This window comes from Colletotrichum chrysophilum (assembly GCF_026319265.1).
Source record: "Colletotrichum chrysophilum strain AFK26 chromosome Unknown scaffold_57, whole genome shotgun sequence".
NCBI lineage: Eukaryota > Fungi > Ascomycota > Sordariomycetes > Glomerellales > Glomerellaceae > Colletotrichum > Colletotrichum chrysophilum.
The window spans coordinates 86,106-111,111 of NW_026517344.1; the positions used below are offsets into that span (position 1 = coordinate 86,106).

The 25,006-nt window shown below is 52.0% G+C and overlaps 8 protein-coding genes and 2 non-coding genes across 10 annotated transcripts; 6 read left to right on the forward strand and 4 right to left on the reverse strand.

The window, feature by feature from the left end:
- Positions 1–777: 777 nt before the first annotated feature.
- COL26b_007180 (uncharacterized protein) lies at positions 778–2,104 on the reverse strand (the record flags this gene model as incomplete). The annotated part of the gene is made up of 3 exons (XM_053179981.1): positions 778–1,062; positions 1,123–1,722; positions 1,793–2,104. 3 exons carry the CDS (start codon positions 2,102–2,104, stop codon positions 778–780), a joined length of 1,197 nt encoding a protein of 398 aa, XP_053036043.1.
- A 2,199-nt stretch (positions 2,105–4,303) lies between these two features.
- COL26b_007181 lies at positions 4,304–4,398 on the reverse strand. Its single transcript has one exon. It is a non-coding gene; the product is annotated as a tRNA-Leu (tRNA).
- A 381-nt stretch (positions 4,399–4,779) lies between these two features.
- On the reverse strand, positions 4,780–5,164 carry COL26b_007182 (uncharacterized protein; the record flags this gene model as incomplete). Its single annotated transcript, XM_053179982.1, has 2 exons — positions 4,780–4,880; positions 4,966–5,164. The coding sequence occupies 2 exons, from the start codon at positions 5,162–5,164 to the stop codon at positions 4,780–4,782; spliced, it is 300 nt and encodes a 99-aa protein (XP_053036044.1).
- Positions 5,165–7,019: 1,855 nt separating this feature from the next.
- On the forward strand, positions 7,020–7,114 carry COL26b_007183. The gene has a single exon. It is a non-coding gene; the product is annotated as a tRNA-Ile (tRNA).
- Positions 7,115–8,516: 1,402 nt separating this feature from the next.
- XYN1 (Glycoside hydrolase, 10) lies at positions 8,517–9,926 on the forward strand (the record flags this gene model as incomplete). The annotated part of the gene is made up of 4 exons (XM_053179983.1): positions 8,517–8,768; positions 8,834–8,889; positions 8,942–9,190; positions 9,245–9,926. 4 exons carry the CDS (start codon positions 8,517–8,519, stop codon positions 9,924–9,926), a joined length of 1,239 nt encoding a protein of 412 aa, XP_053036045.1.
- Positions 9,927–11,540: 1,614 nt separating this feature from the next.
- Positions 11,541–12,768, forward strand: COL26b_007185 (uncharacterized protein; the record flags this gene model as incomplete). The annotated part of the gene is made up of 3 exons (XM_053179984.1): positions 11,541–11,727; positions 11,811–12,459; positions 12,516–12,768. The coding sequence occupies 3 exons, from the start codon at positions 11,541–11,543 to the stop codon at positions 12,766–12,768; spliced, it is 1,089 nt and encodes a 362-aa protein (XP_053036046.1).
- Positions 12,769–14,292: 1,524 nt separating this feature from the next.
- On the forward strand, positions 14,293–15,118 carry COL26b_007186 (uncharacterized protein; the record flags this gene model as incomplete). The annotated part of the gene is made up of 5 exons (XM_053179985.1): positions 14,293–14,340; positions 14,391–14,713; positions 14,767–14,788; positions 14,841–14,870; positions 14,936–15,118. 5 exons carry the CDS (start codon positions 14,293–14,295, stop codon positions 15,116–15,118), a joined length of 606 nt encoding a protein of 201 aa, XP_053036047.1.
- A 707-nt stretch (positions 15,119–15,825) lies between these two features.
- COL26b_007187 (uncharacterized protein) lies at positions 15,826–17,261 on the reverse strand (the record flags this gene model as incomplete). The annotated part of the gene is made up of 3 exons (XM_053179986.1): positions 15,826–16,156; positions 16,220–16,394; positions 16,451–17,261. The coding sequence occupies 3 exons, from the start codon at positions 17,259–17,261 to the stop codon at positions 15,826–15,828; spliced, it is 1,317 nt and encodes a 438-aa protein (XP_053036048.1).
- Positions 17,262–19,603: 2,342 nt separating this feature from the next.
- On the forward strand, positions 19,604–20,751 carry COL26b_007188 (uncharacterized protein; the record flags this gene model as incomplete). The annotated part of the gene is made up of 4 exons (XM_053179987.1): positions 19,604–19,706; positions 19,762–19,829; positions 19,882–20,264; positions 20,316–20,751. 4 exons carry the CDS (start codon positions 19,604–19,606, stop codon positions 20,749–20,751), a joined length of 990 nt encoding a protein of 329 aa, XP_053036049.1.
- A 1,589-nt stretch (positions 20,752–22,340) lies between these two features.
- On the forward strand, positions 22,341–24,548 carry COL26b_007189 (uncharacterized protein; the record flags this gene model as incomplete). Its single annotated transcript, XM_053179988.1, has 4 exons — positions 22,341–22,399; positions 22,458–22,874; positions 22,930–23,422; positions 23,478–24,548. 4 exons carry the CDS (start codon positions 22,341–22,343, stop codon positions 24,546–24,548), a joined length of 2,040 nt encoding a protein of 679 aa, XP_053036050.1.
- Positions 24,549–25,006: the final 458 nt, after the last annotated feature.

The window sequence follows — 25,006 nt, forward strand, 5'->3', positions numbered from 1 at the left end:
TGGGATGCTGCAGCTTCTCAAATTTTAGCTCGTAAGAATGGATGCAATATGCAGCCGGCCTGTTGAAGGCTGAGAATGCGGCATGCAGTCCAGCTGGCGAGTGCCGATCACCGATCGTAAATGCAGAAAGTCGGTCGGACTACGGACTCCGGCTGACAAAAGTCGGCGACTCGGCGCGCCGCTGTGGATATTTTACGAGATTTGCATTCACATTCAACGATGCGGGACTGCCAAGTCGTAAGAACAGGGAGAAGCCGGAGTTGTGCATCTCCGGTGGTGAAAGCTGGAAACCGTTGTCGCGAGTCTGCCCACCGGCCAGAATCTACTATCCTCAATTTCAATCAGCCGAGGTCTTGAATTTCACAATCAGGGTACTCAAATTGATCACAGAGTTTGGTGTCTAAACAGACATGTGCCCATCTGCGCATCAAGACACTATTTGCAGCAGCCGGTGAGATTATTCGTCTGCTTTCACGACCTTGTAGTTGGCGAAGCAGCGACTCAGACAAGCTGCAAAGAATAGAAGAAACTCAGTCTCGATTATTTACGACTGGGTTTATGGGTTTTTGTGTCTGTATATGTACATGTTTGATATAACTAGATACAGAAAGAAAGAGCCTTCTCTGTTTACTTTTGGCCAAGGACTCAAATGGCCGATCAAAGTCCAAAATAGAAACAGTACTGTCGTGAGGGTATCCAATGCCTTATACGCTGGGAATGCAGAGTGAAACAAGTGGCTCGAAGTACAGATGACGCGGCTGATAGTCGACAAGTGGCTTAGGATTTCCGCGCCACCGCAGACCGACGGACAGGAGCAGGGGGCTCCTCTGTCTCGTCGACTGTCAGTTGCAGTGCGAGGGAATCCGCGCCGTTGTAGGAACCCTTCTGCTTCCAGAAGTATTCTGCCCCGGCTTTCGTCTTAGCCCGAAACGTCGCCACGACGTCAACGTTCATCTTGAAGTTGGTATAAAAGGACGTGCCGACACAGTATTTGCCACCGGGGCACTTGAGATGGACGGTGGATGACTTGGTGATGGTTTCAGATTCTAGATCTTCTTCATTCTATAACGCGACATATCGTTAGATGACTTGGGTGCTAGGTTTAAGAAGGAGTGAACTTACGCTGGTACCGCCTACTTGCCAGTTGAACTCGGTCGAAACCTTGGACTTTCCGATGAAGGGAATTCCTGCCTCGGCCTCAAGGCCAACCTTGCCGCCTACGTACCATGTCTTGCCGACGTTGATAGAGTGAGACTTGGTGACAGCATCGGTTGTCATGAGAGTCGTCCACTGCTCAGTGCTCGAGTTGCGGGCATCGAGAATCTGGGAACCGACGGAAATTGTCTCTCCTTTACCGGCCGGCATAATATTATTCGTGAACCCGTTGAACTCGATCTTGGTGATGGAAACAGATTCGATGTCGTTGATAAAATCGACGCCCAAGCGGCCCACCATGCCGTTTTCACAGTAGTAGACGCGGATGCGGGCGAGGATTCCGGAGCCGACGGGGACATTCAGCCACGGCGGGTACATGCTCGGGTCGGAGGCTGCGTAGTTCGTGTCGTACTGGGTCCTGCCAGTATCCGTGACGATCTTAAAGCCGGCATAGAGGCCTTCACCTCTGTCTTGGAAGGCAAACTCTGTGACGCGCTCATTATTCCCGAAGACGACAGCATCCTTGCCGCGGAAGGCCCTCCAGTGATCACTGGTGTCTGTGCCAGACTAAAATAACTCAGTCAGTTTCGCCAATTTCTAGGTTAAACCCTTTGCAGTCATTGCTGAGTAGACGTACGTTGTGAAGCAAAGTGCGGTTTCCGCCAGCGGAAGTCAAGTTCATGACCCGAGCACCCTCAAACCCTGTCTGATACGACTGAATGCTCCCAAAAGGACCTTCAATCGTAATGAGTTCGCACGTAGAGTTCGTTAAGGTGATGTCGCCATAGTCGCCGGATGAAAAGGCGTCTGTCGTGTCGGTGACGAATCTGTTTGGAATAGGGTCGTCTTGTCTCTTGAGGTTTGATAGAGTGAGCGGTGTGGAGAGAGCGACGGCCGGCAGGAGGGCCAACCCGGAGAGCAAGCGTGTTAGGGAGATCGCGGAAACCATGGTATAAAGCTGAAAAGACTGACGAAACGAAACGCAAACAGGCTATCTCAAAGAGAATGGCTGGCTGGAACAAGTGAGTGTGGTGCTATGCAACTTCGGTACAAGCATTGGTGATGTTCTCCTCCAACAGATCTTATATGTAGATACGATCACGACTTACAGGACTCATATCAAGTGATTCGACTTCCACCTTCCTTAGTTGAGATAAAATAAATTACTTACATGCCAAGGCAGTCTCTGATAAATACATTCGACCGCGTGGTTCATGCTGCGGTCCCCCGTTGGTCCATTCGCTAGGAGGCCGTGGAGAACAGATGAACGGCTGGCAGGGATAGGGTAATCTGTAGTTGGATAAGCCAATCTCTACCCCATACGAGGCTGGGTAGGCTGCTACCCACAGTTCGCTCATGTTCAAGGTTCCAGTGAAGAGTTGTGGCGCTCGAAAGGGGCGCTGGGGTTCCCATTGGTCAACTGCCGCGGATGTGCGACAGGCGAGCCTATCATCGGAGTGACTGTCCGCCCGGCGATAGCCCGAATTCGCCGTTCTCCTTACCAGCTCAAGCCAGGATAGTTGCTTTACTCGCTCCAATATAGACTCCCTAAACAGGGCATTTGATTACCGACTCGTGACCTTGCAGCTAGGCACCTCCTTGAGAGGAAGAGAGGCAACCATTGTCTTCAAGGGTGATCCAGTGATAGTGGCTGTCATGGTGACCACAAGATGGCCAAAGCAGTGTTTATCATGAGCTTGAAATATCCCGAGGAATTGAAACGATACAAGCTCGGCCAGAGACATCTGCCGCTTACCTCTTTTCCCATCTTGAACGATCTTCATGAAGCAGAAGTAACTTCAAGCCCAGCGAACTGAATACATCTCGCCAAGGCACTAAGCTACTCAGTATACTCAGCACTCAAGTGAGGAGGCCCAGTAGAGTAGATACGCCCTGGTCATCGCACCTTGATGGAGGAGAAGCCTCATATTCAGCTGACAGCACTAAATCATCGCATGGGTGTCTGTCATCCAATGGATGAGGCAGGTGTAATCACGACTCGTCCATAGCCGATCAGCCAAGAGAAAGTGGTGCCGTCGATGCGTCCTTGCTTCTGTCTTAGCGAGTGAAATGGCCTCGTTCTCGTTCACGTACAACTCTAAAATAGAGCACAGCCCACTCTGGGCCCATGTTGCTCCCGGGACTGTCCAAAGGGACCACCGCCATGTGACAGACTGACGTGTGGCGATTCCCTGTCCGCCATAGGGCGCGCGGGGAGCTAGCGGAGCGTGGAATGCAGGGCATCCTTCTCGAAGGAACTCCCGTCCAGATAGCGGGATAGGGCTGTAAGCGGCTAAGGTACTGTCCCGCACGAATTGAGCCGACGAGAAGTGTATCACGATTATATTTCAGATCCATCAGCGTACTTCAAATCGTTTCCCAGCTCAGGTTTCTGCGCTCACGTTGTGCTCGTATCCGATCATTGTACAACTACGTTGGCGGTGCACATTTTGAAGCACAGATCAAATAGTTGTCTGGCTCTGAGCTTACCGCATGATTCCTGAATTCTAAAAGCTCCTTGGTATCCCACCGCATTTTGACCCGATGGGACGTTTAAGATTAACCAAGCCTAAGGTCTTGGACAATGTGCTGACCCAGGATTTGAGCCTAGAGGGGCAGGCAGGGTCATGTCGCGAGTCGTGTGGGGTTACAGGCAAGCCGAAGCATTCGTACAGCCGAAAGTGTTTCCCTCATAGGCTTAATCAGGAATCTTCAGCACGCGATGGGCGCTATTCTTGGCGTGCGAGTCAGGCGTCGCGTGCGTACAGCCAGCTAAAACCCAGCACTCCACGTTAAGTGCAGGTACTGGGGTTTTATTTAGAATGCCTCCTATTGCTCATGGCACAATAAGATAAGCCTAGACGCGTTCCTGTTTCGCGCCTTGGTGACTGTCGCTTACATCTGCTGAATACGGCACGCAAGTCTGCGATTGAGGCCTGCCGAGCCGGCATCTTCCACCGCCTGCCCAGAGCACATTACTCGCTGCTGGATAGCGATAGGGGATGAATTGGCGTGGGCAGAATAGTTAATGTGAAATACTACTTATCGTGTCACGTTCCCACTTGGCCAAGGCATCTGCGTTAGCGACTGACCCTGTACTTAATTGATCACCAAAAAGGACATCTTTCGCCGGGACAAAAGGATTTTATGACAAGAACGAGATTCGAACTCGCGCGTGTTTCCACACCAGCAGGACAGATCCAAACCTGAAGCTGGCGCCTTAGACCGCTCGGCCATCTTGCCGTGATGCTGAAGCCCTAGACGTTCCGGTGTTCGTGAGCGCTCCTGGGGCTCAGCGGGGTCAAGATCCGCCAGACCATCCGTTCGGCGGAGCCGAGTCCGTCGCCGAAAGACGGCGAGATACCGAGCGTATGTTGAACCGAGAACAGTTGCGTTGTCATGTCTTTGTGTCTTTGCGCCTTTCGCTGAAATAGAAATGCTCTGGTATTATGCTATTAAACTGTTCCGTTTCAGCCCATAACGCGATTGTGCTATCGTCCCTGGAAAGTCAAATCGCAGTCCCCTGCGTTCAGCCAGTTAATCCCATGCGCGTCATTCCCAGCACCCCTCCGAAGCTTGGTACCCTCCCTACCACCAAACACGTTCGTCTGATGATGCAAATGTTTAAGCCGTCTTCTTTCCAGCCGCAACCTGTCTTCCGTGTGTCGTGTACCTGGTGTAAGCGTAGCCGCCGCCCACGATGATGCCGATGATGACAATGTTGCCTGCAGAAATGATTGTGGTTAGCTTCAGGCGTATGTAGAGGCGCTATGTCGCTAACGGCGCCCCGGCGATCAGCGGGTAACCTACCCAAGACGAACTTGCCCACTCCGCCGACCACATCCACCACTCCGGAGAAGACGTCGGCGGTCAAGTTAACGATGCCGGTGAAGAAGTTGATGATCGCGTTGAGGAAGGCTTGGAGGATGTGGTAGAATGTCGAGAAGATGGAGGCGATGAGCTCGTAGAAGCTCTTGAAGAGGTCCTCGAAAGCTTTGGTGAACGACATTTTAGCGTGCTTACAGGGGCGTAGCGAACTAGACTGCTGATGTTTGTTTTTGGGTTGTTGCTTTTCGAGGGATTGACACCGCGACCGGGGAATTGTGATTTCGAGAGCTTTTGAGGTTGCTTCAACTTGAGAACCCCTCGGTCTTCCTTTTGGTTTTATGTGCACGCGGGCCAAAAGGCAGGTGACGCGATTGCCTGAGACCTGGCTAACCCAAGCGGCTGTTAGCTGTGAGAGCTGTACGGCTTGGACCGCCCGTGACGTCTTCATCGTGACGTCACTAGCCACACAAACGTGGTTCCAGCCACGCGCCCGCAGAGGTGCAAAAGAGATTTGGAGGGCCTGGATTGGATCGTTTAGGCGGGAGGATGTTGGGCTTGGGGTCGGAAGGGAGGATCTATCCCGATTGAGACATGATCATTGGAGCTTTCAAGCCACCGTTGGACACGTGCCTGTGTCTCGGAGCTTTTGTCCCTAAGCCAGACTGGGGGTAGCACAAGGGAGCTTGTTGATGAGGCAATCATGAGAAAAGTCGAGGCAGAAAGAGATGCCCTTATCATTTTGTCTATTTCCCTTGCCTTTATTCTAAGATAAACCAAACACCGAAAAAGTTCCATATGTGCAACATGGCAATTTGCTGCCTTTCACCACTTACTGGATTCCCATAAAGAGCCAAATATTGGGCTAGATCATCAGAATGCCGTTTTCATCGACGATTTCCTCCATGATTGATATTTCTTCTGTTGTCGACGTCCAATACCCACCAGGAGAGTAAGGAGGAGGAGCCGGTGCTCTGGGTAGGGGAGATGGCGAACTCGGTTCAGAGGAAGTCTCTCTTCTCAAATGCGCCCTGACAGCTACACGTCGCGTACGTCGCGGGGAGCGCTGAGGGCGCATGGGAGCGCCGGGAGGGGTGGATGGGTATGCATAGTAGGCGAGAGGTCTGATGGCTCCAGTGTCTATTATTTCAGTCAGGCTCACCTGCGAGCCGTCTGAATCTGATGTTGGGCTTGGGGGCTGCGCTTCTGGGTTCTGAGCAACAGGGCCAGGGTCGTTACTGGCTGGGGAGTTGGAGGTGATGACTACCTGACCATCCGCGTTCCGAAGAACTTCAATCGAGCCATCGGAAAGGAGCATTTCATAGTTGCTAACTCTGATGATTGCTGGCTTACTCTGAGCCCAAGAGTTTTCCTGGGAGTTGCCGACCGTCAATGTAAGAGAAAGACAGCCCGACGAACTGGACCATGATTGAAACACATCGGAAGAAATGGACGGCGGCCGGGCTGAAGACGCTGGCTGACTCCGGGGTGGTGGAACACCCGGAGCGGTTCGTCTAGGTGGTGGCATTATGAGTGGCATCTGTAGCAGATTGTTGAACTTCGCCCGGAAGTGTCTGAAGATATTCGTGAATGTGAACTTGGAAGGAGCTTGTGATGATTCGCGGCCCTTACGACGCATGCGAAGACTGAGCAAAGATGGACCAAGCGATGAAAACTGAACTCATCATATAGCCTCTGACACTAACCCAGCTGTTTCTAGACTATGCACAAAGTGTATTCACTGTAGCTTCGCGGTGAATTGTGTAGGTACACGACCTCTGAAGCATCGTCTGAGTCCATCCAAACGTATTTGTCTTTGGCTTTAGAACAGGAACAATGTCTGGATAAATCTGGTCGTTTGAGAGAACCCCTTTGAACATGAGGTTTCAAGGCGATCCATTTCGTTGTTACCATACATCACCCTTTCTTTATGCGCCTCTCAACGACTTGTCTTTGTGAACCATGTTCTCTGTCCAGTGCGATCGTGAACCTGCGGATCTTGAGCGGCATGGTGAACCCGTGTCAACAACTCGAAAGCGGGTCGGTTAGCTCAGTTGGTTAGAGCGTGGTACTAATACATCACCTGATGTGTTCAGTAATGCCAAGGCCGGGAGTTCAAGCCTCCCACTGATCATAGTCTTTTGCTCTTTAGCAGGATTAATCTTGTTCTCGTCCTCGATGTAGTAAATATGGGGAGCGAAGGCATTTTTGCTTCTGTCCTATGGTGGGATCAACACTTTTTGGGTTATGCATTCAGTAAAGGGTCTTGAGTGGGCCCCGAGGCCTCCGCCTGGATGCGAATAAGAAAGATTTCTCTTGAAGCCGAGCGATTATTATTGACGACAGCACGTATTTTCTGGCCAACAACAGTGGTTTGAATCTGAATAATGCTAGAGCGCAGACGCGAGACGTCTTCAGCATGTCACTTTGAGCAGACATCACCAGTCTCACTCTTCCACGATCTACGGCCGGTAGGAAGAGCGAGAAAAAAAGAAAACAAGACTGAAGAGGCCCACTCCTATCGGCCGAACACCCACATCCGGCAGCTGGTACATCGCAGCTAGTCTCCGTGGCCTCGAAGGCAGTGGTGTGCAACCTCCTCGGCGTCCCGGCAGCAAGTCTCGGCCAGCTACTGCAGTGCTACGTCGACGGCGTAGACAACAAGAGTTGTTTAGGCTAAAACCATCTTGCGGCCATTGGAGCATGTGTTGGAACCTGGAAGTCTGACAGATACCCAATACCGCGGAGCCCTGGCGTCTGGGTGCCGATACATTAAAACTCATTAAACCCAGCACCCCAAAAATCTAAAATGCAGTGCTCTAGCGCTGTGTTGACGGGTGGAAATACGCGCGACCCTGAGTCTCGGGTTTGCAACGTTCAAACAGACACGCGATGACGCGCCACCATCCTCAGTGTAACTTTCTTCTTCCTCTGCCTCCCTCGCACTCAAATCAAACTGCTTGCTAATGGCGCAAGCTTCGCAGATGGCGCGGGTCTTACCCACCGTGCCTGACGCGCTAATCCAGGCACAGAAATTCTCGGAAGACGCTCCGCGCGCCAAGTCAATTGGGGCCAGACTTGGCCACGGCGCGCGACGCTGTTTCTCCGCATGATCCCTGAGTTGCGAAGACTCGGGCAAGAGACACATGCAGAGATCTGGTGATGGCGCGTACCATGAAGCGGATCACCAAGCCGGATGAATGGGTAAAATAGCACTAGCGCAGATCTAGCCTGCAGAAGCGAAGCTGTCACGACAATCGTCCAGTGTGTCTTTGACTGACGGGAACTGATTCCACCGGCCCGTCGACGCATTCCCACGTGGGAGATTTGGAGATCTAGCTGACCAACCGGCTGGAGTGCTCATGGAAGCCGTCGAAAATGCGACCCTTCCCCCGCCTTTCTGAAAGGCTGCTCTTGGTGATGATCGTCTATAAGTTGAACTGCTTTCGCATGTGCCATTATCATCCCGGAACGATGCTGCAGCCAACAGCTCACCAGGCCGTCTTCTCTTGATCTCGACAACAGGCACAGTTGACATGTATGCCAAGACTCTTCTCGTGCTGGTGCTGGGCTCCGGCCTTGCCTCTGCTCAGCTGAACACTCTGGCTGTGAGAGCGGGCCTAAAGTATTTCGGAACGGCGGTCAACGAGCAACGAGTTACGGATACGACGTATATGGCCATCGTGAACAACACGGCTGAGTTCGGCTCCGTGGTACCCGAGAATGGACAGAAGTGGGCATACACCGAGCCTAGCCAGAACACATTCTCGTACACGTCGGGCGACATCGTGAGTTGAACAGGACTGCTGGGAAGACCAAAGAACCATTTCGCCTGACCCAAACGTCTTGACAGGTCCCGAATATTGCCAAGGCCAATGGCCAAATCCTGAGATGTCACACCCTTACTTGGTACGGTTCCCGAGCTATGTATGGCGTTGGTTGCTACTAACAACAGCTTTAGGCACTCTCAGCTCCCCAATTGGGTGTCAAGCGGATCATGGACGGCCGCAACTCTCACAGCAGTTATCCAGACGCACATCTCTAACGTCATGAAGCACTACCTGGGACAGTGCTACGCCTGGGATGTCGTCAACGAGGCAGCTGCAGATGATGGCACGTGGCGTGAGAGCGTCTTCTACAACACTCTGGGTACCGACTACCTCCCGATCTCTTTCAGAGCTGCCCGGGCTGCCGACCCCAACACCAAGTTGTGAGTACTTGTCTTGAGTGATGCGACATGTGAAGCCCTTCTGACCCGCAACAGGTACTTGAACGACTACAACCTCGAGTACAACGGCGCCAAGACGGACCGCGTCTACGAGGCGGCCACCATCGTCCAGAACGCCGGAGGTCCTATTGATGGCGTCGGATTCCAAGGTCATCTCATCGTCGGCAGCACTCCCGGCCGCTCCGCCCTCGCGACCGCGCTCCGCCGATTCACCGCCCTTGGCCTTGAGGTCGCATACACCGAGCTCGACATCCGCCACTCCAGCCTGCCGGCCTCCAGCGCCGCCCTCGTGACCCAGGGCAACGACTTTGCAAACGTTGTCGGCTCTTGCGTCGATGTCGATGGCTGTGTCGGAGTCACGATCTGGGGCTTCACGGACAAGTACAGCTGGATTCCCGACACCTTCAGCGGCCAGGGCGACGCTCTCCTTTGGGACGCCAACTACGCCAAGAAGCCCGCGTACACGTCCGTCTCTTCGGTCCTCGCTGCTGCTGCTACCGGCGGTGCCGGCACGACTGTGCCCCCGACCACGACGACCCGTACCTCGACCTTGGTCACCTCGACGACATCATCTCGCGCGACCACGACAACTGCGGCATCAGGCTCGGAGCAAGTCCGCTGGGGGCAGTGCGGAGGTAGCGGATGGACTGGGCCTACCAAGTGTGCCAGCCCCTATGTTTGCACCTTTGTGAACGACTGGTACTCTCAGTGCTTGTAAAATGATGACGGATGATGGATGAATACGGGCATCTGTTTAACCCAAATGGCAGGCCTGCTGGTCTCAATGGACAGGATGTTGCGGTCCCCAAAATTGTACATATCTAACCTTCTTGCACATAGCTTTCGTCCCGCTGGTAAATACTCCGGTCGGTGTTTCTCGACGTCGCAAAGTCTTCAATTGACTAAAAACTGCCGAGACGTGACGTCGTGGTTCCTGACAAATAGTCCGTTAGCTTCCAGCGGTTTGCCGATCAAGCGGTGATGGCACCGGAGCAAACTCCGTCAATGCTTCGCCGGACGGAGACGGTCCACGGCATTGGCGTTCTAGACCGCGATTCCCCGGACTCCAGTTCACCCAGTATTTGAGTCTCCAAGGAGACGAACCAAACAAAGGAGCGGATCCTCAGTCCGTCTGATAATTGTCATCAGGCGGAGCGGAGTTTTTGATTGTTTTTTATCTGAGTGCCTCGGCTGCGAGACGCAGATTTGCGAAGCCTATCTCCGGGGCCGCCAAGCCGTTTTGGGTGGGATAGTGCCAGGAGACAGAAGACTTTGGAATTTCTAGAGCGGTACCTGGCTCACCGCTGATTGAATGCGGATCAACAAAGTCATGCGGTCATATCCCCGAAGTCAGCCTTCGGCTTCGCCTATCGCCGATGCAAAAGAAGATTACTAACAATCACCGAAGCGAGGTAAGACAGTGAGGGGTTGGTTTCCTTTCGAAATGCTAAATGTGGCGATGAGATCGAATGACAAGTCGCGCCGTCACACGGGACGATCGGCAATAAGCACCTTACATGGACGCAACGAAGCCAGAAGCCCATCAGAAACATCGTCTTCCATGTCAGCAAGTCGCAGCAAGAGGCGCTGCAGCTCTCCCTCTACGTCCGTCTGCGCCGTATTCTTGCAGCTCGTCCCGCAGTAGCCAGCATGCCAGCTGAGTTATTCCAAGAAAAAAAAAAGCCGAACCTTATCTGACTCGTGCATACTGCAAGCTGGGGGAATGTTAAGCGGACTTTTGGAGCTAGGCCGGGGAAACAACAAGGGAGAAGCTTCCAATGGCAGCGCTGATAACAGCCCACACTCAATCTCTTTCTCCTTTGCGTCATCATATCCAATGAACGAAGCTAGCGGCGTCGCTGGCTCGGCGGGCCCCTAGCTTGAAGCTTGGATCATGATACTTTTCCCACCAGAACCGCGCACCAGAGTCAAGCTCGAACCCAACCTGCGGCATTGACGGCCGCCCCATGCGGCGGCAGTGTCCCCCGTAACCGTGCCGGCGCTGAAGCTGTGTCGAAGAGGCATAGTGCCGTCTTAAGTCCAGCTAGCAGCAATCCTAACTCCGGCCTTGCTGCCGTCTTGATGACATTATGAACAAAAATGGGGCACTGGCTCGCGGAAGCCGTGAAGATGCCGTCATTGAACCCAATTCCGGCCGAGAGCTCGAACTGTATATAGCTTGTCCCATGCTCGCTCCATTCGCTGTCTTGAATTCTTAATCCCAATCGCATCTACGAACCCACAAGCTCACAATACAGCATACGTCTCGAGCAAGAAGACAGCTTCACTACGCCAACTCCGCGAGTCAGAACAACCAGAGACAACAATCAACATGTCCGACATCAAGTTTGAGGGATGGCTGGGCCACAGCCCCGACAGCGTGAACGGAAAGATGGAATGGGGTGCTTTCGAGCCCAAGAAGTGGACTGAGGACGATGTCGATATCGAGATTTCCCACTGCGGTATCTGCGGTTCCGACCTTCACATGCTGCGCTCGGGCTGGGCCGAGACCCCTTATCGTGAGTTTCTCGTCGTGTTTTACCCCGCCTGCTCAAACCCCTCTCTCGAGAAAATGCCGCGTACTAACCTTGTCGCCAAACAGCCTGCTGTGTCGGCCACGAGATCGTCGGCAAGGCTGTCCGCGTCGGCAAGAATGTCAAGGACATCTCTATCGGCGACCGCGTCGGTGTCGGTGCCCAGGCTCGCTCCTGCATGAAGTCCGACTGTCCCGAGTGCTCGATTGGACGCGAGAACTACTGTGGTCGTGCCAACGTTAGCACCTACGGCTCCGTGTACCCCGACGGCGAGGGCAAGTCCTACGGAGGCTATGCTGACTACAACCGAACGAACGGTCACTTTGTGATCAAGATCCCTGAGGGATTGCCCTCTGAGGATGCCGCGCCTATGCTGTGCGGTGGTATCACCGTCTTTTCCCCGCTGAAGAACAATGGTTGCGGACCTGGCAAGACGGTTGGTATTGTCGGTGTTGGTGGCCTGGGTCACTTCGGTGTTCTCTTCGCCAAGGCTTTGGGTGCGGACAAGGTTGTTGGCATCTCCAGAAAGGCGTCTAAGAAGGACGAGGTCCTCAAGCTTGGCGCCGATGAGTACATTGCCACCGACGATGGCGCCGACTGGTCGAAGAAGTACGCCCGCAGCCTCGACCTGATTGTCTGCACGGTTTCCAGCGACAAGATGCCCCTCCAGCAGTACTTGAGACTGCTCAAGGTTTACGGCACCTTCATCCAGGTTGGGTAAGTGACGCATGTTTGCGCCCCCCATGTCGGACGAATGCTAATTGCCGTCTTAGCGCCCCTGATGGAGGCAATCTTCCCGCTATCAACGCTTTCACCCTGCTTGCCAGCGGTATCAAGGTTGGTGGCAGCGGTATCGGATCGCCTTCCGATATCCGTGAGATGTTGGATCTCGCCGTCGAGAAGAAGGTCAAGCCCTGGGTCCAGAAGCGCCAGCTCAAGGACGCAAACCAGGCTATTGTTGATATGGAGGCTGGTCACGCTCGTTACAGATACGTTCTCGTCAACGAGAAGCACGCCAAGTTGTAAAGTACTATGTACAAGAAGATTGATGAAGTAGACGATGAAAAGCGAATGATGAATATGTTTTGAACATACTTGGCTGCGTTTGTCCCTTAATCTAATGCAAACAGGCACTTTTATTTGCCGTCCTTTTTCGAGCCGCAAATGGTGCTGTTCCATCTCACCTCACCCCACCAACCCAACTGGCAATATTTGATGGATTCCGATGGGGTTGGCACACGTTGACATTGGATATTGACGATGCTTGACACAAACCCAATCAAGATGGGGTAATTCCCACTATATGGGGTATATACAGCGCTACAAGCGGCAATTGGACTTTGATGACGGTTCCGCCTCGTGTTTTCTGTCACAAACCTCCACTATCCATGAGTTCAATTCAAACACTGCGCCAGGTGGCTGGTAATGGATTTTCGACGATGACTTTAGATAACTGAATGCTTGCTTGTTTCACAAACGCATCTCATTTCTTTGTTCTCAATTGATTTGATTGCAACATCTTGAGTCTGCATGTCGTTTGTGATCAAGTTTGTACTCTCACTTTGATAAGGGCACCGTGATAGACAGGGGTGGACAGACAAACTGTTGGTCAGTGATTGCAGCCTACTAATGCATGACAGACTCCCATCTCAACTGCAAGATTGTTGGCTAAAGTCCGTGCGAGTCTGTAATATCGCGCCCCTTGTGTCGGTCCTGATACGAGCAGTCCACTCCCTGAAGCCCAGAGAACAAGACCAGGAAGTGGTCGAATGATCTGCTGTGCATCATCTTCAAAGACCAACGGGGTGAAATGGAATCTCGCGCCGAGCCGAAATATGGTGCACATGACCTGAATCTCCTGATTTGTTTCTAAGACACAATGCCGCCTCGACGAAGATTGACTGCAGCGCTATGCTTGGTTTCCGATTTGAACAAGTATCAGGCAGGCTCTTTGCCCGTCACGTGCAGCCGTGCTTACCAGATGCCGGCCGTAAGGACGCATCGCGTATTGATCTGGAAAGTGGACAAACCATGGCGTCAACAAAATTGCAATTGAGCAGTCGAAATGTAGCTGCACGTCCCCATAGAGCTCAACTGTGATGTTGTTGGTTTGGCTTCATTTGTTTGTCGCCATCGTATTTCGATGGACCTGTGCTACCACACAAACCCGTCGGCCGGTTACTCGTGATGGAATGTTTGTTTCTCCACAATGTTGCCCTTCCCCATCGTATCTGCAGTCTGGTCATGGTCTGACAGTTCATGGCAACGGAACGGCTGCTTCCAAGAAACTTCCTGATAGTGGACTCGACAATCAGGCAGAGATCGGGTAATGAACTCAAGCACGTGGCGCGCTTGAGATGGACTGCCCCTGCTCACGATCAGGTGTCAACGAACTGTTTCTTGGATACACAATGAAATATAAATGAGAAGCCTCTCCTCCATCTACTCTATGACCTTCACATCTTCATCTTCATCTTCATCAGAGTCTAACATTCTTTCTACCACACTGAAAGTACTGAAATCGCTTCGCACAATCAATTCACTTTCAACATGCGCATTGCCAACTTCATCGCTCTTTCCGCCCCCTTGGCGTTCATGGTAGGAATACCTGTGTGTGCGGCGTGTGAATCCAAACTGATCATTCACAGGCTCAAGCCCTCAAGGCTCCCATTGAAGGATACAATGTCTGGGAGCCTGAATGGGAAATTGATGGCGAACACTTCAATGGCTCCGTCCAAGAAGTTGTTCGCCAGCTTGAGGCCATGAGGCCTGAGATGGTGCACGCTTTGCACCTTGAGGCAAACTATTCCTCCGTGCTAGCCAACGATCCGACGGATCCGTTGCCTTTGGGAGACTTCGACGTCCAGTGTCAGAAACTCAAAGAAGGAAGTGTCTCAGCATGGTGGGATGGCATCAAGTACTTGCGCAGGGTCCCCGGCAAACCTGTGGGAGGTCAAGGCCCTGGAAGCTGGTAAGTCTGTCTCATCTAAGACGGCGTTCAACGTTACTAACTCCTATTGATAGTGGCCGTGTCAGTTGCTCCTGGGTAAGTAATGATTGTGACCGTTAAGGATGTTCGTGCACTAAAGCCTTCTTAGAACATGGGTATCTGGTTCTGCAACGATGATGTAAGAATCAAAAATACCCCCTCGGTCTGATGTTATAGGTAGAAGCCCTAACACCTGTGCCACAGACAAAGCAGAAGATTCTTGACACCTATCGCCACATTGCCGATGGCGCGGAAGCTGCCTACAGGAAGTGTACTGGGCCGCCGTACTTCGAATACTTGGCCAGTGGGCAAGCCTTTCACAAAACCGACAACTGGAATGTTATGGTCCAAGCTGTCGACTACAGGGATGACAGTCAACGGTGCTGAGCGCTAACACGGGCGTTTTCAACTCTGATTTGTCCTGTGTCGGCGATCGAGGAGGCTTGGTTGGAATAGACGACCAGGAATTGCGGTGAGCGATGACCGCACTATGAAACGCTGATAGGTGGCTTTAATTTCCCAGCCCCTTGTTCTCCGCCTTCGGTCTGAGCAACAAGGCATCTTTTTAACGTATCTTTGTGTTGAGAAATGTATTTAGATTGCATAAAACTTACAAATAAGCTGGTTTCGAAATGGGGTCCTGCGATGAGTCCGGCGATACTCATCAATTTGAATAGACTGTAGACACGACACTAATACAATGACTGCTTATATCCTTGGTGTGTTCTGGCAGCCTAGGATTTCAGGTATACGGTGGTAGCTTCATCGAGACTAGTAAATAATGCGGCACCTAACTGCAAGATTTTATCATTGAAACATGATTTATTCTTACCACTATTTCCGTCTTTGTTGCTTGATGCTCCTAACAAAGTCTCAGAACCATTAAATGGAGTCAAAAACATACAAGTGCCAGAGTCAAAGAGTTTTAGCCAGGTTTGAGGCTGTTGAGAATTAGATAATTAAGAATACAAGTGGCAAGTCGGCGCTCCATCATTATTTGTGGTATCAGTCCGTCTCTCCGTCTCACTCCCGCATCGTGAAACCACAGGTATCAGCTCTGAATCAGCAGTGACACTGCGTGCATCTTCTGAAAATCAGAGTACGTTTCCTGAGAGCTTAGCACCAGGGTACTGATCCTTGATGCCATCCTCGAAGCTCTTTCCACCAACCATCATGTCCTTGAAAGCGGGGCAGGCAAGGTTCAACACTGCCGCACCAACAGCGTCCGTCACAAGCTTGAGGGGAGCTTCGATGATAGAGAACAGAGTAGACAGGGAGTTGGGCGATGCGGTCTTGAGAATTTCGAAGACGAAACACAGGAGGTTGTTGTTCTCCAGGAGCTTCGTGAGGTTGAGCACTCCGCCTGTCAGGTCTCCAAGGTTGACTCCAGCAAAGCTGTTGACTTCACCCATGTTGCCGCCGATGCTGTAGTACTCACGTTAGCAGATGACTTCAAGACATGTGTGTACGTCTGTCAAGTTTGTATACCTTCCGAGCTCGGGGTACTTCAGAACCCAAGAAACGAGGTCAAGGTTAAGTTGAACCAGACCGTAGTCAACAGGCGTACGATACCAGTTATCGGGAATTCTCTCCCAGCCCTTGTTGTACGTCAGGTTGCCCTCTTCGCCCTGAACAGCGAAGAAGCTCTTCAGAGTTTCCTTGTCTGAACAACATCAGCATTGTTGGATTGTATACTTCGTGAACTCCCGCGTTACTTACTCAACAAACCAGTGGGGTTCTCAGCTGAATGGTTGGCAAACATGCGGCATGCAAAGAGATAACCGGCATTACGTGCAATCATGCCGGTAAAAGGGCCGTAGTAGAAGTTCGGGTTGGTCGCAATAGTCTCGTTGAAGCGAGCAGCAGCACGAGCACCGAAGACGTCGAAGTTGTAGTCGCCCTCGCCTGAAGACATATCGTAGAAAGTCTGGAACTGGTCCATGACCATTGTCGTGGCATCGCCAGTCATGTACAAGTCGCCTCTGGTAAGAGACGAGTCTCCCTCGATGATGTTGTGAGAGCCGTTGAGACCTCTGGGCGTGCCGAGAAGTCCAAGAACGTTGCCCAGAATGTTTTGAGAACCACTAGACTCGTATCCGATGGAGAAGCCCGGGTTCAGGGACAGAGGGTTTCCAACAAAGACAGTGCCCATCACTGCCAAGATGGAGGCGATATCGATACCCATACCGAAAATTGTGTTGATCCCCGCGGTAACCTCCACCAAACTCGTAACACCATTGCGTGCGATGTAGCCGTGGTTCGCCAAGGCGTTCAGACCCGGACACGGTCCTCGTTGGTCGCCATTCTCGAAATCGGGAGCAATGAACTCGTGGTCGCCAGTAACGTCGATCGGAGCTGTCAAAGGGTCGAACAATAATCTCTTCTTGTGAACTTCGTGGAATGCGCCGGCCAACTTGTCGGATAGCCTGGAAGCAACGGCATCTGAGATGGGCCCGTTCATGTAAGCCGGGAAAGCTTGGACGCCGCTGCTAAGGCAGGGCAAAAGAGAAAGGAAGTAATGCGACTTCATGGTGTCGTGGCTATGAAAGGAACGTGAGAAGCGAAAGTGTTGGTTTGTTAACGAGTGACGTATGATAATGATGGCATCCGCAAGATGTCATAACCCTCCGGAAAGGTAAAAAGATTGGAAATCGAAACAATCTTCTTGGTCGTTCCTTTTAGAAACGGCATCGACGGCTCAGGTGCCGAGGTTCCCGGTAAGTGCAGAATCTGTGAACCTAGGTTTCTCCTAGGATAGGAAAAGAGCGACACACAGTGACGAGGAATGAGGCCGTGTTTCCCACTCTCATTCTCGTGGGAAGTAAAGATCGCCAGCACAAGAGATCCTCAAATCGCAGGCCTCTTGATTGGTCATTTCCAAGCCCATGGCACAAGTCATTGTTCAGTCTGTGCAAAAGATGCACTAGGCCTGTTGCTCAGACGGACCCCGGTACAAAACCCCAGGACCCTAGAGAGCTGTCAGCCTGTCAACGTAACCTTGCAATAACCTAACGAACCTCCTTTTTCCTATCGGGCAATGCCAATGTCACAATCTTGGCTCAGCGTCGATCTGCAATCAAATTCCCCGATGACCCCATTTTCGAACTCTGTAGCCCCCAAAGTTCGACGGTGTCACCGGTGGTGCAGTCAGAAAGTTTCGCAAGCCGTTGTGAAAGGATAAAAGCAAGTTCGTTATGAAGCTGTCGATCAACCTGCAGAAGCGCTGATCCAAGGGCGGAAGCGGCGTCTTCCTCCCGGCCGTCCTGGTCGTTCCCCAAAACAGGGCACATGCCTGCAGCCCCTGCAGGATGCAGCCTCTCCAACCAACCTGGTCCCAGTACCATGGCACGGAACACGAAAAGCTCGAGCAAACAACATGGAATGGTTCATGAACTGTGAACATCGGGGCTGAAACTTCCGCATGGCGAATAACCTTTGGGTTTGATAAAAAGGCTCGGAGTTTATGCGACTTAATTTCTGTCAACGTTCAATTAATACGGCGTGTTATTTCTTTCAACCCTGAGACCGCCGTACGCGACAGTCGCCCAAGAAAAGCGGCGATTCGTTCGGCAAGGGGTATTCAGATGAGGTGGGTCTCGACGACATCCACAGCTCTGGGGCTCGCGACATCGCCCATTTTCATTGAGCACAACCCACAATCCGGACAGCCCTCTGTGGACTTTTTCGACTCTTTGAGATACGAGGCTCCTGACCAGTTGCCGGCTCCAGTACCCAAAGCGGGCACGTGGCTAGGCGGCAGGGCTCCGAAACACTACCTGGTCAATCTGACTGATGATGAGCTCGCTAGTCTGGTGCCCCTTGGCTGCTCATGTTGCAATGCTGTTCGATTTGGGAAACTTGCTCTCATGGAATACAATTCTGGCGAGATCCATTCCTTCTTTTGAAATTCGTTCGAGATTTCCAAAGAGTTGCATTCTCAGAAAACCCACTAGGGCGCATATAGGCGACTTACAGGGAGTTGCATGGATAAGACAGGCCGGAATTGTGATTTTCGACAGAGAATCGCAGAGGGGCCGATTCCACCGCCTTTTCCGCCCACTGAGGAGGCCTGCCGAACCAACGATTTGGATGAACATGCAATTGCCTTGATCAAACCCTGTTCCCTACCAACGTACTGGAACCAGCCTGGGCCAATCTTCGTCGAAACGGGAAGCCTTTGGGGGCTAGGATGGCTTGGCCTTACGCCTCTCGCCTCGTCGGCAGATAGAAAGGATGCCCCGGATGGGGATTTCCTTCCGGGAAGAGCGAAGTTGAATAAACAACTGACATCGCCTGGTATCCAACACATGGTTTTTTGATCACCATTCCCTCCTTTCATTTTCTTCTTGTTCTTCGTATTCTTGTCTGTTCTTATCTTTTGGTGAAGAAGTGAAGATGAGGTTCCTCACATTTGCTGCGTTGGTTTCATTCGGCGTCCAGGTGGTAGTGGGGGCGACCACCACCACCACCTCGGCTGCAGCGTCCACGGAGACACCTCCCTTATGCGGTGTATGTTTCCTTCGCGAAAGATGTCGATCGTGCGCTGACTGATATGCCTTAGCTGAAATGCATCCAACAAGAAACACTGCAGTCGACTTGCTCACTCACAAATGCTACCTGTATCTGTACCAACGTTGAGTTGAATGCGAAGATCTCGCTCTGCGTGCATGAGAGCTGTACGGTACGAGAGGCACTGCGTAAGTCATTTTTCCAGTCTTTTTTATCAAGATCATTCATCACTAACATCTTTCAGTTGTGCAAAGTTACTCAAAACACACATGTAATGCGCCATCAAGAGACCGAACGAAAGAAGTATGGGTCATTGGTGTCGTGTTCCTCGTACTCGGGCTTTTGGGTTTCGGTTTGAGAGTGATGGCCAGACTATGCCTCGGTGCCCAGACATGGGGACCTGATGACTGGGTCATGTTGATTGCTGTGGGCATGATGATACCCCTCAACGCATTGTCCATTCCCAGTAAGTCGCGAACAGCAAACAGCCGCGGTTGAAGCAAACACTAACAGCCACTTAGTTTCACAAGTCGCTCTTGGAAAAGACATGTGGAATGTCAGTCCTGATGACGTCACGAAGTTCCTCTACGTGAGTATCTCTCCTGTTTGGTTTGCAATCTTATGACTGACATGGAATTCAGCTGTTTTACTGGGACGAGTTGCTTTACCTGGGAGCATTGCCAGTCACCAAGATCTCGATCTTGCTATTCTATCTCAAGATCTTTCCCCGCAGGGAGATCAGAATTGCGACATACGTTATGATCGGTCTCAATGTGGCGTACTTTATTGTCTTCGAGCTGATTTCGATCTTCCAATGCCGGCCTATCGATGGCGCGTGGAGGGCATGGGACGGAGAGTACCAGGCCAAGTGCAACAACATCAACATCCAGGGATGGGCAGCGGCAGTCTTCAACATCCTCCTTGATCTCGGCACCATGATCCTTCCTCTGGGCGAACTTTACAAGCTCTCCATGTCGATGAAGAAGAAAATCCAGATCATGCTCATGTTCAGCGTTGGCTTCTTGTAAGTTCTTTCTCTCATAACTTCGCCTTTTCCAGGCCTAACATTCAGCAGTGTCACCATTGTCAGTGTTGTCAGACTCCAATCTCTGGCCAGCTATGCCACCACCAGCAACGTCACCCAGGATTATGTGGAGGTCGGGTACTGGAGTACCATCGAGGTCCCAGTCGGCATCATCTGCGCATGCATGCCCGCCATTCGCTCGTTGTTCAGTCTGGTCTTCCCCAAGGTGTTCGGTACTACGCAGCAAAAGTCCAACTACGCCAATCTCTCGGGTTCAAACCAGAAGCCTCTGTCAAGTTCGAACAAACTTTCTTCGAAAGCCTCCTCTCTCAAGGCGATCCGAGTCAAGAAGGAGTTCACCATCAGGTCAAAACGTGGAGACGACGCGTCATTCATCGAGCTCAACCACACGCCATTCACGAACGAACACTCATCATCACGCCCATCATCTGACAGAAAGTTGGCCACACCACATGAATCTGTGTAGATGGTTCGATTCTTATTCATCTGTTTTTTGGCCACATATCATTACGGCTCCAGGCTGGAAGGAGAGAGCCCACGAAAAAAAAAGTACTTCCGTTAATGTAATTATAGACATCATGAGCGTTCTTTTGAGATACCACATAGTAGACTAGTAATCAGTCGTTATCGACATCATCCACGCTTCCAGTGCAGTACATTATCGGAGCCTCCCCCGTCACCGAATCCGTACCCCTTGCTCTCTCTTGCAAGCCAAACCTGTCTAGATCGGTATCCCACATCGTCATCTGCAGGTCCGATGAGGCCCGCGGACGCCAGGTTCCTCAAAGAGATGCAAGGCAGGTAACATCCGACAGGATCGGGTTCTTCGAGATTTGATGTCGTCCAGTGAGGCCTCGTTGGAAGGATGCCCACCAAGTGGGGACCTGTCAACTGAGCCAGCGGGGGAAAAGCCGTTGCATCAGCCTAGCAAGGATGCTGTCAGGGGTCTCCTCAACAAGTGCCGATCTTAACTGTCTTAGAAGCTTGGGCTCTCAGACTCTTCACCACTTTTTATCAACCCTGGCCAAAGCTGAGTGAGACCCTCTATCTCTTACCTTTTGCAGCGTTGCGATTATTTCTCGAAGGTTCAACTGGCCTGTCGTGGGGGCCACGTCCAGTGCTACTACATCTTTCAAGCCCTGTCTGTGTCATTTTCTCTGTCATTACGATCGGCTCCAACGCCATCCGCTCGCATGCAGACTGGAGTGAAGTTCTGCCCAAGTCGGCATGAGTCAACCTCCCTGTATCGTCGAGCAAGCGGCACTTCGCAGCCCCTGATGGATGTGAATGGACTGACTTATGCCGATTATCGTGAGACAAAGTCCTTAGATAATCGGCTTGGCTTCAGTTTTCGGGCTAAACGGGTTGTTGGACGCGTCCGAAAGTCAGTATCAGACCACGCTGTTGGCTGTCAAAGGTTAGCGCATAATATTATCCGATGATAACTCATAATACAGCAACTGGGGTGCCGAACAGAATTGTTTCTCAGGATCCCGTCTGTTTTAGCGCAAGCCGCTTTCGTCGGCGACGACGAAACGCTCATCTCGCCTTTCACAAACCCCTGTGTCATTATGAAAGGGTCCACCAAAATGAGGGAAGGGGGGAGGCGGCCTCGTGGCGAGACGCAATCTCGACCTCAGAGAATGCCGCAATCCCGCAGACCAGAGATGGCGGTGGAGAACCCTGTCCACGCAACAGCCGCAACTCAGGAAAGATCGACTTGCACTCCTGGCAGGAAAAATGGAACTCGCGGCCACTACCCCTTTTGAATTGTCGTATCGGCCTGTTGCAACGACCACCAACACGCCTAGCGCAACAGGACATCTTAGGGGCAAGGCTGAAGGGACCTCGGCATGCCGCTTGGCAGATTCCTTTAAGCTTCGAGGAGTTTGCTTCGTTTTCTCTTCGGATCGTCTCGAAGCAGTCTTGAAGTAGCTGTCGGTCTAGTTTCCTCGAGTCATCGATCGTCAGTCAAGCTGCAGATGACTTGTTGAGAGTCATTCATTCTTTTTCCAAGGCCCACCTATTGTCACTCATTTATACCCGCAACTCACGATGCGCGCCACACTCGCTCTCACATTCGTTTCATTACTGGCCGATTCGGCCTCTGCTTTGTAAGGCAGTGCTATACTGGCGTTGATGATATTTCATAGCTGACTTCTTGTGACGCAGTGCGGTTCCTTGGAGGGCACCCAAGAACCAGGCTCGCCATGATCCCTTCATCGGTAGGCGTGCTGACAACGGCACTCTCGGTGACTACGACTATGTCGTCGTTGGATCTGGCCCTGGTGGTGGCCCGGTGGCTGCTAACCTCGCCATTGCTGGCTACAAGGTGCTCTTGATCGATGCCGGTGGTGACTCTGGCGATAGCTGGACGGAGAAGGTCCCAGCCATGCATCTCATGTCGACCGAATTTGAGGACACCAGGTGGAACTACTTCGTCAACCACTACCCCGATCTCGAGCAGCAGAAGCGCGATTCGAAGATGACGTATCAGATGCCTGATGGCAGCTTCTACGTTGGTCTCGAGCCCCCCGCTGAGGCTGACCCTCTCGGTGTCTGGTATCCTCGCACAGGAACCTTGGGCGGGTAAGTTGAAAGGAGATCTTTGAGAGGGAAAACGAAAACGGCTAACGAGCTCCAGCTGCTCTCGTCACAACGCTCTCATCAGTATCGCAGCCCACGACTCTGACTGGGACAACATCGCTACTCTCACCGGTGACGATTCCTGGAGCGCAACGAACATGAGAGAGCACTTCAAGAAGATCGAGAATGCTCAGTACCTGCCTAACAGCGTTGTCGGCCACGGCTTCTCTGGCTGGCTCGGTCTTTCTCTGACCTCGCTGTCCCTTGTCGTTGAGGATCAGAAGCTCTTGTCCTTGATTATTGCCGCCGGAACCGCCATGGGCAAGTCCATCCTCACCGCTCTCGTCAGCACCGTTGTTGGACTTGGTCAGGTGTTGCTTCGTGATATCAACGCTCCCGGCCAGGCTAGCCAGACTGGTCTCTACCAAGTTCCTCTGGCCATGACCGACTCTATTCGTGGCGGTCCTCGCGATCTTATCCTGAACACTGCCAACGCCGTGAACTCTGATGGTTCTCGCAAGTATCATCTTGACGTCAAGCTCAACACCCTGGTTAGTAACTTGCCATGACCGGGCCTCTGCTTGGGCCATACTAAAAATCGATTAGGTTACCAAGATCAACTTCGACCAGAGTGGCAACAAGCCCCGCGCTACTGGTGTTGACTTCATGGAGGGCGCGAGCCTGTACCGTGCTGACCCCCGTTCCGGATCGGCCACCTCAACTGGTACCGGTAGTGTCAGTGCTAAGAAGGAGGTCATCATCTCTGCGGGGGCCTTTAACACCCCTCAGCTTCTGAAGCTCAGCGGTGTTGGTCCCAAGAAGGAGCTTGAGTCTTTCAACATCACCACTATCGTCGACCTTCCCGGTGTCGGAACCAACATGCAGGATCGCTATGAGGCTACCGTGATCGGCAAGACCACCAGCGACTTCGTCATCACTTCTAAGTGCACCTTTGGAGAGACCTCTCCTGATCCTTGCCTCGAGCAGTACCAGAAGGGTCTCGAGCCCATCAGCAAGGGAGTCTACGCCACCAACGGTATCGCCATCGCCATCATTCTCAAGTCTTCCGTCGCCGAGGATGAGCCCGATCTGCTCGTGTCTGGTGCCCCCGCGAAGTTCAAGGGCTACTTCCCCGGCTATGCCTCCGATTCTCTCGCCGACGCCCAGCACTGGGCTTGGATCGTCTTGAAGGCCCACAGCCGCAACAACGCCGGAACCGTCACTCTCAAGTCGACTGATCCCCGTGACATGCCCCTCATCAACTTCAACTACTACGACTCGGGAGTCAACAGCGCTGGTGAGGCCGACAAGGATCTTCAGGCCACCTATGAGGGCTTCGAATTCGGTCGCCGCGCGTTCTCTGACTTGATTCCCCTTGATGGAAGCTTTCCTGAGGTCTGGCCCGGAACCAACGTCACCAGCGAGGATGCCACCAAGCAGTTCCTCAAGGATGAGACATGGGGACACCACGCTTCGTGCACCTGCCCCATCGGACCCGACAGTGATCCCAACGCCGTTCTTGACTCCGAGTTCAAGGTTCGCGGCACTGAGGGACTTAGGGTTGTCGATGCCAGTGTCTTCCCCAAGATCCCTGGTTTCTACATTGCCTTGCCCCTGTACATCGTCTCTGAGAAGGCCAGCGAGGTCATCATCAAGGCCGCTCAGAGCTCCGCCTGAAGGGCCACCACATAGTCCAGTCCAGCGATCCAGCGTGTTTGTACTCGAGCGTTTACATAGTAATATTTTGCCGAAAGTGCATATTAATTCATGTCAAATATTTAAGGTCTTCGACCTTAGCCAATATTTTCTGATGACAATGAGGTCAACACCAGCCGTGAAACACTTTTTGCTTCAATATTGTATTGAAGGGTCGTTCAGTTTCTTCGTAGATAAATTGAAGGATTCGGAATATTGGGCCGCGTTGTTCTTTGCTATTGATATTTCGAGAGACACGTTCTTCAACGTTCAAAGTGTGTGTATCAAGACCTCTATCATTGCGGTCTTGATATCATTTAGAATCAAAAAGTAGATTACGTTAGCAGAATGTTTACTCTTCGTTCACACGCAAACGATCGATCAGTTTTAATGTAGAGCTATTGAATCAACAACGTAGCACTCCAACCAGCCGCCCCTGG